This window comes from Corapipo altera, unplaced genomic scaffold (assembly GCF_003945725.1).
Source record: "Corapipo altera isolate COAL_440 unplaced genomic scaffold, ASM394572v1 2c, whole genome shotgun sequence".
Classification (NCBI taxonomy): domain Eukaryota; kingdom Metazoa; phylum Chordata; class Aves; order Passeriformes; family Pipridae; genus Corapipo; species Corapipo altera.
The window spans coordinates 1,054,254-1,070,933 of NW_020884923.1; the positions used below are offsets into that span (position 1 = coordinate 1,054,254).

The following is a 16,680-nucleotide window of genomic DNA, read 5'->3' on the forward strand; positions in this document are numbered from 1 at the left end:
CTTGGAGTGCAAGCTTTTTCTTCCACCTAAGAACAACTAATTTCTCATGAGGTATTCCAGTGTTAACCTGTACATAGGAATATTTTTACCTAAATGTCACTTGCTAGACAAATATGCAGTTTTATGGATGACTGTACTTTTCAGAAATCTCATGAAGAGAGGGTCGTATCTCCACTTAATCTTTTTCTTGTGGGATCCTAATCACCCCTTCATACTCGTTCATTAAAAACAAAGTCAGAAAAAGATACCAAAGGACCTCTAAAATATCTCCAATAGGCACTAGTTTTTAAAAAATTATCTACTATAGATCACCAATGAATTTACAGTCATCTCCATCAATTGTATCAGCTGATGTAACAGGCAATAAGTAGTAAGGTTTAATACAAAAGCATGAGAAAGAAAGCTTTTTTACAACTAACTAAGGTTCCTGAAGATTTGAAGAAAAACTGTGTAAGACAATAATAAAATTGTACCTTCCCAATTGCTTCCTAGAGATTCCAAATGGAAACTCAGAGTGTCTGACATAGCCATATATTTTTAGCTACACACACTATTGGCAATTTCTGTCAGTTTTGCTTTGACATATGGGAAAAAGATGCAGCTGGCTAGAACAGAAGAGAACACACTATCCTATGCAGTTACTGACTTATTTCCTGGTTTTAGATGTACCTTTGATACATAAACATACAGAAAAAAAAACCCCAAACATTAAAATGCAAAACAGGATTTGTAATTTTTTTTTCTATGCTATTTTAAATTTTATTTTCACTACCCTTCTTCCCCCAACAAAGAAGAACAGAGTGCTTACTCATGGCATTCAGAAACTTCAGATTCTTCAGGTGTAGGACTTCCTTCTGATTTTTTCCATCCAATGACATATTTACTGACTGCTCCTTGTCTGTGGTATGGTTTTGAAACCGACCCAGACATCTGTTGACTGCTATTCTGAGACACTATATAGACTTTGGAGGTATCTAGGGAGCCACTCTTTTTAGAGCAATGTGTTGATGGGCTTCCTGAGTGATGTGACCCACTGAAAAAGTGAAGAAAATGCACAAAAGTAGAAATTAAATCTGCAATACAACAACAAATAAACGCTTCACCTGGTACACAGCAATACTTCTTGATGTTAAGTTTTTCTCAAGGTTAAAATCAAGGAAGCAATATGGGCACAGTAATTTTCTACATACAAACTGCATATATACTAAAGCTCTTTGAGAAGAGAATTGAGAGAATTGTGATGGGTTTCTAGAACAAATAATGCATAGAATTCAACTTACAGAAATGCCACTGAAAACTGATACGAATCAAAATAAAAAAGTTCAAGATATATATATTTAATTTGTGTGTGCAATTTAAAGTAAATATGTACAAGCACATGTACATCAAGAACTACATAGGGAATTACCCAAATATCTCTCTAATTATAAAACTTATGTGCTTTTCTATTTCACATTAATTTTGCCAGTTCATGCCAGATTAAGCTGTGTCTTTCACTCAGACACATTAATATTAAATTATCAACAAATTTAACAGAAGGAAATTTCAGCTCAACAAAACAGTCCTCTGGATAATTTTAACAGCCCTTCTTATTATGAATAATAGCACTAGTAGACACTAACAAAACCTTTTAGTCAAGATTCTCAAAATTATTTAAAATAAACTAAACACTTCCTTGAAGAATAAATTTCTTCAGAGTAATTATACAAGACAAATTCATTCATGTCAAGCATATAAAGAAATGAAGATACAAGTTATTTTCCTGTACTGATTGACACTGAAAACAGGAAAATCAGAGGGAAAGAAGAACAAACAATTTCCTTCCATCCTTTATAGAGTAAAAACCTTAACAGATAGACCAAAGCTTCAACTTCAAAGTCACCATAAAATGGGAACTGGGAGACAAAGGTAACCAGTTGTACAAGTGTACTTTCAAAGCTCGCTTTACAACAGATGTACCATGAACACATTTCTTTAGTAGCAAAAAGAAGAGCTGAAAAACAATCAGAAATTCAATTCAACAAACAAAACCGTAAAGCACACATCACAGTAATGTAAATTAGGGAGGATGGTACACGATGCAGTTTCACTAAACGTAAAAATTGACCATTGCAGTTTTTCTGATTTCCCTCAGCATTAACTCCAAGGTAATTTGTTGCACTGTACTAAAAAAACAAAAGCATGTGAAGTAAGTTCTAGGTGCAAATTTATCTTTTACTCAAGGATGTTTCCCAACTTTAAAAACCTAAGCAATGTGCACAAGGTCACATATAAAGCCTCCATCAGAGCTGGAAGGTGGTCTGGCTATGCTTTTCAGGCAGACTCATCAAAAATTGCCTGAAAATTGATCACATAGGCATTTGAACACAATAAAAATATCAAAATCCGTTCAGTGCACTTTCAAAGAAAGGTAAACAGAATAAAAAGAATGATAAATAGTTATCTCTATGTTAATCTATAATCCTTAAGCCCTAATTTGTAAGAAACACATACCTGGAATGAGAGGAGATTTCGCTTAGGTCTCCCATACTGCCTTCAGCTGTGTGACTGGTCGAAATAGCAGAGGCATAGCTATGAACAGCATAGATTTTAGCTGGATCATCATCTGGGCCAGGAGTTTCAGAAGACTCGGTCCACTGCTCAGTACGACAGTGTACTCCAGACCTGTTCCCAGCAAGGTGCAAAGGGGCCAGCAGAGGAGCCGGCATACAGGGAGCTGTATCAATTCCACTGTCAGTAGAAGCCCCCTTTATGTATGTTAATCCAAGCAGCTCAGGATCCATCAGATCTCCAGAACCAAAGTGTTTTTCATCACTGTTGCTGGATGTATTACTGGATAGGGTGTTGCTGCTTGAGTGGCTTGAACAGCTTTTGTCCCCAATCTTAACAATAAAACAAATCAAAAAAGACACCCCACAAGTTAAATAGTGAGAGATTTATTTTCATATAAATTACTGAATTTGTGCCATTCAAAAACCATTTTATTATTTTTTTTCACTATGCTATAATATAACTGCGAAGTATGAAAAGAGCCAATTATACCACCAGTTTCTGTGAAATGAATTGCACAGCTGGCTAGACACATTAAAGGTTGATGTCACTGCAAATAAAAAGGCTCTAGTTCCATCTTCTATCACAAATCTTAACATTAGACATGAATTTTCTGATTATAGGACCTGCTTAACATCCATAAAATTGCATTTCTGAACAGTTAAATAAGCATTTTGTTAAAGTTAGAAGCCTTGGTAATTATTTGTTTAAGCAAGCTCTACTGCAAATCTGAAAAACACCAAAGACTGAATTATTGTTGGCTTTTTCTCAGTGTAGGTGAAATATGCAGCTCATTGGATCAAATCCAATTGGATGTGTGGCTAGTTAAATTGAAACCAATTGTGATGTATGTGTACCAGATGAAAGTAACTTAAGACACAGGGCCCTGAACTATGCATGGCTATTGAAGCGGAATAATTATGTCAGGCATTTGTGTCAATAAAGTTGGGGGGGTTTGTAATTTATTTTTTTAAATAAATTTTATAGAGAGATGGATTAACTTATCTCTATGACAGAGTAGCCAGAATAAAGGCAGATGGACTTCTACTTGGGTAGATGGACTTCTATTAGGTAGAATATAAGCGGGAAGGGTAACTAACTTTTTTATGAGATCCCTCTCCTACAGATGCTAGGAGATGCTGTTGCTCACACATAAAAGCAGCTAGACAAGGTAGCCTTTCCAGAAATGATACTTCTATTCCCTACAGAAATTAACAGGTCTCAAATTTTGAGAAAATCAGTTTAGAAAAAAAAGGAGGGGTCACATTTGCACTCATTCTAACCTTTACAAGATGGTTGTTGCCTTAAAAATGATGGAACAATTGATAAAAATACAATAAGCAGTTTTTCCAGGGAGAGGGACGTTGGTATTGGTGTTGTTTAATACTGATTGTTACATACACTGATCCTAGCTTCCTGTCAATTTTAGCTTAAGGTAAAAGAACATATTTTTGTCTTCATGTGCATAATTCTACACCATAATTCCGTTTACGACAATACTTCCTTACCAAGAACTATCAAGCTAGATTCTCATTAGTTATCAATGTATGTTAGATGGGAAACTGGCCTCGTATACTCACTAGTATAAATTTACAAAGAGCATACAGACTCCTAGAACATATAGCAGGATTTTCAAGGTAACACACATTATCATTAGTGTATTTTCCATCACTAGGTTGTTGAGGATTTTGCCATTACTGAAGACAAGCCACTAAACTAGGTAGACTAGAAATCTGTCCAGCATTCCTAGCCTACAAATTACATTTTTATAGTGCTTATGATAATTACACTACATGGGTATTTCACACAAGATAAAAAGTGGTATGGTAGATATAATTTTATTCTCTTTTAAAGGATAATTAAATATGTCACAGATGAAACAAGCCAGTATAAATGTAGCTGTAAATACGCAGCTGAATATAAACTATACTGGTTTTATCTCTTCAGTGCCCCAGACCCCAAGCCCTCTTGGAATTCTGAGTTTATAAACACAGTTTAAGCATACTCAATTCAACCCACATGTAGGTGACTCTTTGCCTCCCAAAACATACAGTGGTCCTCATAAATTACTAAAATGTATTTTTAAGATGTATTTCTTTAAGTCCAGAGTGGGGGTTTTTTTGTTGTTGTTTTGCGGTTTAGTTTTTGCAGAGTTTTGAATGACATCCAAGTAAAAGACTTACATGTGAAAGCTTGTTCGGTGACTCCTTGCCACTGCCTTCTTTCTGTAAAGCTCGGTCTTTGTAGGAGCTCAGGACTTTGGTTGATGGTGTATGCCACTTGGTTTCTGCAATACATAATTGTGTTTTAATTTCTGAATGCTAAAAAGACAAGTATACTGTAGAAAGGAAAAAGGCACACGACTCAGCATCAGGTTTCAAACCTGTACACTCTTTGGAATCACAGGCATGTATCTTTGTAGAATTTCCTAAGATCCAGCTTTTCAATTATAACTAAATGAAATTCAACCTGCTTTTCATCATTCATGAGGCTTTTTGAAGTTCAGGATGAGTTTGCTTCAAGTATTATCTAAATATCCCACATCATATTCTGTTAGATTGTCTGTAACAGTCCCTACTTTCACTGTCATATTACATTGCTCTTAGTGTATCAAGCCTCTGCATCAGAAGGTGACTGCATTTCAACAGGCATTGCATTGCAAAGAACACTTATTTTTAAGATATAGTGGGTTTTATTACCAGAATGCCTAGTTCCTTCCAAAGTTTCCTCTCGTTCTCTGCCTCCTTCACACTCCAGCGAGCCTGAACCTTGGTGATGTTCGTGGAGTAAAGGGGACTGGCATCTTTTAACATAAGCAGAAAATTAAGCTGTTAGGGTTTTTATCCTGCAAGACTAGTTACACGACGAACAATAACACTTTTTAATCTTAAAACCAAATACTTCGTGAGTGATTTTTTTAAACAATCATTCCCAAACATTTCCAAACTCTTCATGGAAATATATATGTGCAAATTTTTCAACAGCATACTGTTATATCTTAAGTGTGAATAGGCCAAAAAGACATGGAACTTCAAGAAGAAATGCATTCTTGGGGCTATATACCCAAAAGGTTTTTGTAACGAAGAACCATGATAATATGGTTCTTTACAGCTTCGTGATCTAAGCCCCACAGAAAGTAACTCTGGTTAGGCATCACAGGTTTTCACACTCACAACATGTAAGCTAGTACTAGATCCATTGTTTTGTTGCAAAAGCTAAAACATTTCACAAAGCAACACACTAAAACCTAGGTTGCTGTTAGAAATAACTGTGCTGGAAAAGTTTACACAAGATGCATTTTGATGTGTTTTGTTGTCAAAGGAAACAAAAAAAGCTACCGTTTAATTGAATTATTAGCATCTCTTTAGCTGTCAATGATTTCACTGAGTTATCTGAGATTCCTCGAAGAGTCTCCAAGATATGGCATATATATCTGCTACATGGAGTATCTTATCCACAATCAATCATGCCAAAGCATTAATAAGCTTCCAGAGAAGAAGTCAAGATGATATTTTCAATATTCACATTTTTTTCTGAAAAGTAACTTCTGACAGCCACTTGGCAAATCTGGAATGCTTTTATATTACTCTGTGTAGATACTATCATTGCTCAATTTTTTATAACAGGAGTGTTTTTGGCAGCTGTATGTATACAACAAAGTCATAAATTTAAAGTAGTTTAGAACAGATGTCACATAATAGTCTTATAACATGAGTTATACTGGGGTGGTCTTTTATATACAGATAGCTAACTTCTGAAACTTCAGCACCAAGGTATTAACAAGGGATTAAAGAAGCATCCATACACTGCAACAGCCTTTCAGGGAGACCTCTGAAATTGCTACGTTTTTGAGAAGAGATGCAAGGGAATGGACATCACTGAAACAAACATTTTGAAGACCATAAAGATATTTTTTTAATCAAATGCCTTTCTACTGAAGCAAAAGGAGAAGGTATTATTATTATTTTATTCCAGTTCTGAGTTACTAGCTGATTTCTGGCTTATTTCTGGGAGAGTAAACCCAAGAATCATTTGTAATTTACCTGAATTGTAAAGTAAAAATTTGGTCCTAAAGAATTAAATTAGCATGACTTTAAAATTGTATTTCCATGGACGTTACATCAAAGATCAGTAAACTTGTACATCTTAAAAGATACTAAAAGTGTTTGAAAATAAATCTATGATATAGAACATGCATATAAATTTTGCTAAAGAAAGAAGATGCATAGGAGCTATTGCAAGATTTACATAAAAATTTTAAAAAATCACCCATACCCGTCATATCCCACTTGCTGTCTCCAGTGGCTGCTCCCGCTGGGTCCCGGGTCACTGGACGAGGATTGGTTGCTCGGAGAACTTCTGTAATGTTTGCTAGAGTCATTAACAATGCACTGAGGTATTTGTGGGGTTTCAGATTTGAAGTTGGCTGGGTTTCTTTTATCAAATACATTCATTTTTATGAATAATACAGATGCAGTATGAACACTTTGTCACATTCATTTTGGGAATTCAGAGTTTTATCTCAGTTTCATAAAACTTAAACAAGAATTTTAAAGGTATAGTATTTATTCCATTACTAATAAAATACTTCCAACTGAATATATAAAAAAGGTACAAGAAGAAACAGACTAAGCGCAAAATCCTATTTTCCTTAGTTCTGGCTTTACTTCTGAACAAGTGGGATTACTCAGGAGTCAGGGCAGCTGGATTAGGTCTCTAAATTTACATGTGGGAAGATCTCATGGTGGATCAGAAACAACTGTTAGTTCCTAGGTGCATATTCCAATTTTCAACATAGTAAATTCAGAAAAGGTAAGAGCAATACTTTTTAAATTTTATTTTATTAATTCTTTTAAATGGAAAAGCACTAAGAAAATGTTTCCATGAATAGTATTATTTTGTACTTACTATTTAAACTTTTGAGCCTCATGTTTAAACAATGTCTCTAAGCAGTTTTGTTGTATTTCCAGACAGTTGAAATTCAATGCTTAAATTTGGTTTTGATCACTGTCCTTTTCTTCACTTCTGTGCATATCATTCCATAACTACAATACGATTTCCTTTGGTGATATTATCTTGAATTTAATTCCCTGTATTTATCTTTTTTTCTGTTCTCTCCCTCTCTTTTTTATTTTTTTTTACATGTAGAAATGAATGTCTGTACTCAGAGGAGCTGATAAGAGGTAGTTTTGTGTTTATAAACAACACTTTCCCAAGGACTTGACCTTCAACTAGCAACTTTACAGTTTAGCTTGAAAATTTTGAAGACATTACCTATTATATTTTGTCTAACAGCCAAATACATACACAATACATAGATAGTGTAGTGCCTAATTTTTCAGCATGTTTGTCTCTGACAAGTATAGACAAGACTGAGCCTCTTGTAATCAAGTGAACTAGTCTATAGGCTACAGTTTAATTCAGTTCCATGGACTTGCTTCTTACCACTAAGAATTTTGCATTTCTTAATCAGCTTAAGTGAACCAGCATTAAGGAATAGGTAAGTTATGATCCCATGTGTTTCCAGCCTCAAGACTGATGTTTAGGACATTGTCCTCAAAACCAGGACACTGGTTTGTGCCATCCCAAGGCTGATGTATGTCTAGATCCCAAGCCTCCTATTCGATGGACAAGAGCAAAGCCTTTAGCCTACTAAACAAAGAGTGGCTACAAAAGGCGAACCACAGAAATCCGATCAATAAACGCCTCATGAAGCTCCTTCATACAAAAGTTCCAGCTGACTATTCTCAGGAATGGATTCCAGACTCCAGGTGATAGGATGCACTAGCCTACAAGTGTGACTCAAGGACTAAAGTACACAGACACTTCTTGGTGCAAAAACCAGAAGAGTGAGTCTGATTGAAGCTTCACTCAGGCACATGCTATTAGCAGCTGTCACAGAATTAGGCATTTTATGAAAACAGGAGTAGAGCTCAAACTCATCCTTGTATTTCTTAGTGATTTCTAATTAGAGGAAACTCCTTGAACAACACAAAACCACTTGGACCACCTTCTCAAAGCACTTAAATTTTCCTCAGGAACTGTATTAGGAGAATAAGAATTCAGCTCTCAGGTTTTAATTTCACTCCAGGGACTGGGCACCTAAATATTACATAGCACAGTGGTTAAATTGTTGCTGCTTAACTCTTTTACTATATCTAGCCCACATTTCTGTTGCTTCTTCCTCTTTTTGACTCTAAAATCAACTGTTTTATTACTGACTTCACTCAGCTTATTTTCTGAGCAGCTGTTAAACCTTCCCTGTTCTATCAACCTGCTTCTCCCTGCTTTCACTCTTCAATTTGCCTAAACCGATACCGAGTTTCTGACTCTCTAAAATCTCTCCATTATTTTCCTAGCCTGGGTATATATTTTCACCCTTAGAGGACTACTTATAGGCACTAATCCACTTCAAACTCTTCTATTTTTAAGCCCATCTCTCTGCCAAATCATCAACTATGCCTCTTCCCATGTGAAAAGACCTTGCCAATTAGGTACCTTTCTTTGAATGTTTCAAGACCTACATGTCACAGTACATCATTTTCCTCTCTTTTCATTATTTATCCTCTGCATCATGTCTTCCCCGGAACAGCACTTCAGCATTGCACATGTTTTGTTTAAGTGATACAGGAATTTCTTCATGATAAAAGATAGCCTCTGTCTTAGCATTTTTTCACATTCTTCACTGAGTGTTAGCAGAAGTGCAACTTATGTTTGTAAAGTTTTTTTGGAAACGAGTAGCATGTCAGAAAGCTTTTCTTTCATTCTAAGAATAAGTATACAGTATGCTTAATAAGGCTTCATAAATCCTGAAGTATTTCTAGACATTTGTTACATTGTCTCCTTATGCTAGATGTTAGCAAGAATTTCATTAACAAAACATCAGGAAAAGCTTAAGTTCTATAATGGTATATACACGCTTACAGAATTGCATCTCTCAGTTTTTAAGGAGGTGAGGAAGTGGATGGGGAGAAGAATACTGGGAGTCTGCCTTCCCCAGACAATGATACAGACATTTTCACATATGTACTACTGTTACCTCTATACATTTCAATGTAAAAAGTCACTAATTCTTTTCTACTAAATAAGATAGGCAATGTAGCAATAGATGTATTTCATTATTTCACACAGAAATTATTTCTTTATTTCATTATTTCTTCCTTCAAAATTAGAATCACATAACCCCACAGAATAAGGGTATAAGTTTAAATGATTGTAAACAATAAAGGACAGAAAGTTCTGCTCAAGACATATGGTTCTCCTAAATAATTCAAAGGTCAAATGTATTTACAAATTTTTACCCTTAAAAGTAATTCTGTTTTTATCTTAATGAAGAATTATGATTAAATTAGAACAGAGTTAACATTTAAGGATACCATCGTATCATTTAAAAGGTGTTATTTTCAAATTACATGCTCTGCTTTGTTTAATTAAAGGCAAAGCAAGACATAAGGACTGGCAATGACTTGCAGAACCCTTTGAAACTATGCCAATAGCTTGGTAACAAGATTAAGTCATTAATTTTTAAAGGGATGAGTTCATTTTATTTACACTTGTTATTTTTTTAAATAGGCTTCCAACAGGTGGGGGACAGGACATTATTTAGATCCAAAAGTCATAAGGTAGTTTCCCACTTCACTGATTTGGGACTAAAAGGAAAGATCAGCTGTCCTCAGCATTCAGATCCTCAGTACAGTCCACTTCCATCACAAAGTCACTTGTTTAAAGAAGACTGGTCCAGTGAATGCTCTTTAATACAACTTCAGAATTAAAATTACTGTCAAAACTCAACAAAGTAAGGTCTAAAAAATAAGATACCAAAGTTCTAGAAAGCAGAGATTTCTAAAGTAAGGCACATTAGGAAAATGACAGGCATTAACCAGAGAGTATATTACCTTGCACCATCTGGCAGTTTTCTATCAAAGGAAGTGCTGCGAGGAATGGCTGTCTGAGCCTGCTGGAGAAGCTGCTGGCACTGCAGTCTGTCAGATGTTCCTAGGATTGGAGAGGCACGAGAGAGAGGCTGCCCAGCGGGAGTCGGCACCCGATGCCAAGTGGTATTCCTTCTGAAAGGGGTTTTATACTCACATGGGGTGCCTTCACTGTCAAGTTTGTATTCCACCATGGGTATACGACAAAGTTCTGAACAACCCCTGTGGTGGGACAAATAAAAATGCTGATCAGCGTCACTGGAGAGAATAAAGAAAGAAATCCTGTTTCACAGTCAGAATTATATACATATTTTGATTCCAGGTGCTCAAAGGTGTTCATATAGCATTGTGGTTGAAACACTTTAAACATATCAGGCCAAGCAAGTAAGAAATGTTTCAAAACAAAGGAGTTGCTGTCATGTGCTCAAAGATCTTTGAACTGTCTCCTCACCCTTCAAAAAGGAAAACATATTAACATTTTATAAATTAATCTGCAGCTTGAATTTTACATAACAAAAAATTTTAGAAACAAGGCATTCAGAAGTCATGAAACATCAAGTTCTTCTAAAACAGCTTTGGTTTGTTTAAAATTCAGAAATGTTTTTTTAGTGGGGTTGAGAACTCTCCGTTAGAATCCCACCTTGTCTCTACTGAATGACAGAGCATGTCAATGCAAAATGCAAAATGCACAATGCAAAATGATTAAGTGGCACTTAAATATTTTTCTCCGTGTTTTCAAAGTGTACTTTCTAATGTCTCTCTTCCCGGGGATCTCTAGGCTTGGAAGAGAATTAAGGAAGTAGAAGGAAGAGACAAAGCAGAAACAGTCTGGCTTACCACCTCTGCTTGAAGTGTACAATGTGGTTAAATACTGACAGTATTCCCAGACAGTGTAAACTCAGGTAAAATACTGACAGTGTAAAAGTACTGACAGACTCAGACTGGACTTAATAATTAAGGGTTACTGTTTCAGAAATTGCTTAATAGCAGCTTCACATCTGCTTTAAATCAGCTCTTATTATCATTGTAGATATTTTATATTCTGAACATTCTGTTTCCATTAATTGTCTGATAGGCAGTGTGTACTAAATCAACATCTACAAAGAAAACACCCTAAATAACTCTAAAGCAATACATTAACGTTAAGTAGGAAATAGTGAAAATTTGCTCCTCTGTCTCAACTACAGTTCTGCTCCATTCCTTAAGCTGAGTCTTGATGGAGCTTTGCTTTTGTTGAGAACTCAATATCTACCATTTCCAACTAAACTAAAATCACCTAGAGAAAATAGAATAGTGTGTGTAAGGAGTTCACAGTCTTAATCCTGAAAATATCTTGGCACAAATGACTTAACATAAATGTGCAGTTCAAATAAATTGTATAAATTCTCACACATTAAATTACTGTGCCCTAATTACTGAATCAAACCTCCAAAGAATATTTTCATTATCAGTCTTCAGGTAGACAGATTAAGAAAAAAATTAGAAAAATGCTATTATTCAAGGTTGTTGAAGAGAAGACACATGAGCAACTGTAACAATTGCATTCTAGATATTCTGTGTATGCCCAGTCTGATCCAGCCAAATGCTTCAGTCTGTTATATTTTGTAGTATGAAACAGGTAAATTTTTCATCCTGTAGCATTGAATCAAAGAATACAGAGATGATCTAGCAACACCAATATTAGTTTAATCCACCGCATATTTTTTCATGTGACCATATATACAGTTATCCATTGTTTGACTAGGAAGTTGAACAATTATGTAGGCTAAAATTTCAATCACCCTTCCACTAATTTCTCAGAATTGTTTAACTCCCTTCTTCATTCCTATAGGCTTTAGGCATTAGAAACAAGATAACCCTTCCCCAGTTTTTATTATTAAGATATCAATTTCACAGTTCATCTTGGTAATTGAGAAAGTTATAGCATGTAATTGTCATTGTATCCCTCATTAGATACTCCCCATAAAGTACTCTAACTGTTGTAAAAATAGTCATGAGTTTTAAAGGCAAAAGGGATTGCTACTACTATTTAGTTTGACTCAGCTTGCTAACTGATTAACTAAAGCATGATATAAAAACAGGAAACAAGAAGCTTTGCCACAATGAGTAAGAATTAAAAATTTTGTAAAATATCGTGTTTGCTTGCATCAGGAAAACATAGTCTCCTACAAGTGAAAAAAAAAATATTCAGGACTTAGTTCCTGCAGAAAAAGGCTTACAAAACAACCCTGTTTCAAATCACTGTACACATTCAGTCTTACTTATGAATTCAAAACACAGCCCCAACACGTCTGTTGAACTGGTTCAGAAAAAAAAAAAATCCATGATTTTATATGGCTTCTTTTGTCACATAAGAGTTTTAGATTTTAATTTAAAACTACCAAACCAATCACTTCAACATTTATACAGAAAAAAAAATATGCTTCACTGCTTCACAAGCACTGCGTAAAGAACAGATACTGCAGCATACTGAGACAGGTAAAGTCATAATTGTAGCTACCCCCTATATCAGAAAGAAAGAATATCAGTTACTTCATTCCTGCAATCCAGTAAGCATCCCTATCTCACTCCCCACCATGGATCAAACTGCAAGTGATCTTGCATGAAAAAAACCCACAAAACTAAATGCAGTTTCCTCCTAAATATTTAATTTGACCATTATCTAACTTCTAGTTATAACAGTGTTACTTATTCCACTGAAGAAAGAATATACATTGGCACTGGTATTGAATGATGGGTTTTCATTCTCTTTTTAATTTTAATTTTACACATTTTTTAAATTAACTTGAAAGGATATGTAAAGACAAATCTCTATTTTATGGTCTTAAAAAGATACTTAAATTTATGTTAAACAAATATAGGATATCAAACATCTTTTGCAATTATATCCTATATAACATTTGAAAAACAGACTCATGTTATTTAACACGTAAATGTGACCAAGTTTTAGCCACACATCAAAAATGATAGCACTTCCTTAGCTATAGTTTGTTATTAATTAAATCAATCCTTCAACATAAAGCACAGACTCCTACTAATATCTTTGGTTCAAGAGCCATATTATGCTATAAAAAATTTAGTTTATTAAACCTTCTCCGCAATTACAGAGAGCATGACTCTATGATACAACAAGCAGGTCATGGCTGCATATTAAAATCTAAGAGCCCACTATAAAAATCTGCAATATTCAAATGTTCCTGCAAGGAGCATTATGTTCTGAAACAATTATCAAGCAGTCCATTAAATTTTTCAAAGTACATTAACCAAATCTTTCAGTATTAATTTCAGATTCCATACAGAGGTTCTGTAATAGGCTCTGTGAAGGGCCTATATTAGGCAAGGATGTTAGTTAAAAAAGGTAAATATTCACCTCCACGGAAAAGTTAAAAGCTTTCATATACCATGATCAGCAGCTTGCCACCTTCATAACTACACAAAAGTCTCTTTTTTCTGCTATGTCCTATGACTATCAACTACTGGATATGACTTTGGTATTTGGACCCCAGCTATCTACAGATTTCACACATTATGAATGATTTGTCCGAGTAACGACAAAACTAGAACACCTGGTTACAATTTAACTTAAGTTCAGTGTATCACAGAGGGATGGTAAGTAATGGTGTGCATTAGTTATATGACACCGACAAATTATCCCTTACTATCACCATTTCAATTCAAAACATTTAATCTTGCTCAATAAGGAGTCCTTATCTATATCTAGCAGTACAATAAGTAATTGCATTCTGCTCACTTAAACTTTGCCTTTGAAACCAATCACTTCTATTACAGTGCATGTTTGTTCTTACACTACAGCAGTGCCTGAAGTGTCACAATGAGACTGATGACTCATTGTGCAATCTATTAAATCCACATAATAAAACATAGATTAATTTCTCCTAATTGTAGGGACTTAATTGAAAATCAGAATTTAGTAGCTTAGTTTTGCTTAGACCCAGGATGTAGTTAAGTTAGTCAAACACAATTTCCCCTTCCCTGACATTCAGAAGTGCCTCCTGGAGGTAACCTCTCAACTCCACTGACTCCCTATATTAGCTACAGCACAAGTCCAAGACACTGCATAATACTGAAATGGTGTAAGAAAACTTTAGTTAAAAAGTCAAGACAAAAATTTCAAGTTCTGACATCTCAGCAACCTATTAACAGTAGTGAGCTGCATTAAAAAAAAAAGTAATTTGAAAAAAAGTAAATCAATTGTATTTTAAAATAATTTCATACCACAACAGACGTATGACATTGTTTATGGCAACCTCAGGTAAGACTGCTGCTGACTTTATCACTCCTGGTTTAAGATAAGTGCTAACTCTCTGGCAGTCCCTCCATAGAGCCAAAGAGTTGAAGTTGCCAATCCCTCCTTTATGAAGATACACTCATAGCCCTTCTGATCTTTGTTACTATTTAGTTTTAACCAGAACCTTTGTGTGGATAAGCTGACAAACAATTCAGAGGTCTCCTAAGAGCTCTACACCTGTACTGTTGTATGAAAAAGAGAAATACAGAAAGGAACTAGATGATCTTTAAGGTCCTTTCTAACGCACAACATTCTGTGATTCTATGATTAGAGCAAAGATAGAAAAAAAAACAAAACAAAAAAAACCCAAACCAAACAAAAAAAAAAAAAAACAAAAAAACCCACAAACCAAAAACAAGAGTCTGGAGCTCTTCTTTGCATCTCTCCATAGAGACAATCAGAGCTTTGCTGGGCATTTTTTCCTGCTTGACTGTAACAACTGTACACATAATAAACTTTAGCAATTATAATTAACTCCTGCTATAAGTTCAATCATAACTCAACGTAAAAAAAAAATTGAAGTCTTTTTAATTGGATAAGAAATACAGTAAGTGCCAGAGAATTGTTTTCAACTCTGTACCTTTTTAGTTTATAGTTCTTTTGTTAGACTATTTCTGGGTGGTGACCATATGTTTCACACATTGCCTAGTTTTCCTTTGTTTTGATGCAATAGAAAAAGATGCCTGTACAATAACGTTTCGGCTTCCCAAGGATGACAGAAATGCTGCATACTTAACCTTACATATACTGGCAAAGGCCAAGTTTACACATCCTTTTCTTTGGAAACTATATTGGGAAGAATAAAGCTCAAAAGAATGTATAAAAAGTGACAGAAAACTACATTTTTAAACAATTTTTTTTCTTTTGTGTAGAGGAAAACCACAATGTTTTGCTTATTTAAGGAAGAGACACAGCACACAGTGCAGGACATACTAAAGATGGGGAAGAGGGCAATCTGTACCTTATGCCTAAGCTTTGTGGTTTGCTGGTGCTACCACCCTTCCAAAGGCAGGAGGAGTGGCAGAGACATCGCAGTGAGCAGAAGAGCCAAACTTCTTACGGTGACATTAACCATCTATTAAGACTTGCACTTAAAATGTAACAGCCTAGGTCAGAGTCAGTGGTGCTCATCAGAGTTCTGATAGAGTTTGGTTTTGCTAAGAGTCTCCATCAGGCTAAACCACAGTGTTTATGTCTCAATCCCTGCATCTAATAATGTTATATGAAGTATAGTAAATCTGATGGTAAAGAAAGTTAAGCATTTGCTACCATTTTATTTTTTTGTTGGGTAAAGAGGATTAACTTTTTGCAAGTGGTACAGCTTCCAATTAGTATAATTACACTTTCTTAGTGATAGTTCGTTCAGTTACCTCTAAAAAACATCATAGTATAGAGTTTTCAGGTATTTTCAGCCTTCTTAGATTAGTAGCAGGGGTGGAATTATAAGCTTTGGTACATTCAAATTCTACTTTAAAAATCAAATGTTTAGTTTCAGGTTTTTCTGCTTTAACCTGCCTCAGGTGTTGTTAGCAGTTCTAAACCTGGTTCCCTTCTAGCACAGGTGGGTAATTAAAAAATAATAATTAGAAAAAAACAAAGAATCTGAAGGCCCTATGAACTATCCAACCAGCTTATGGTAAAGACCCCTGTGAGAAGATTTGAACTCTACCACACAGTAAATTCTTCCACTTCCTAAAACTATTTTTCACAACATTGTATACTCTGTTGGTTATATGCTACTTAAAAAAAGCCCCAGAAACACAACTGTCTAATCAGATCACAATCATTTAAGGGGAATAAGCATCAGGACTGGAAAACATCTATTTTATTTGTAAGAAAGAGTTTGCAAAGTTCAAGAGAATAAAACGACCTCAAAAGAAATGCAGTAGT

The 16,680-nt window shown here is 35.0% G+C and overlaps 1 protein-coding gene across 3 annotated transcripts in view; it reads right to left on the reverse strand.

The window, feature by feature from the left end:
* SIPA1L2 (signal induced proliferation associated 1 like 2) overlaps positions 1-16,680 on the reverse strand; it is a 130,987-nt gene that overhangs the window by 22,696 nt on the left and 91,611 nt on the right. For all 3 annotated transcript variants that reach the window (XM_027657301.1, XM_027657299.1, XM_027657300.1), the window contains exons 11-16: positions 10,446-10,703; positions 6,826-6,909; positions 5,250-5,353; positions 4,734-4,837; positions 2,494-2,882; positions 809-1,033 (exon numbers count right to left, since the gene is read on the reverse strand). In XM_027657301.1, the coding sequence (XP_027513102.1) occupies positions 809-1,033; positions 2,494-2,882; positions 4,734-4,837; positions 5,250-5,353; positions 6,826-6,909; positions 10,446-10,703 (1,164 nt within the window). The remainder of the gene's footprint in view (positions 1-808; positions 1,034-2,493; positions 2,883-4,733; positions 4,838-5,249; positions 5,354-6,825; positions 6,910-10,445; positions 10,704-16,680) is intronic.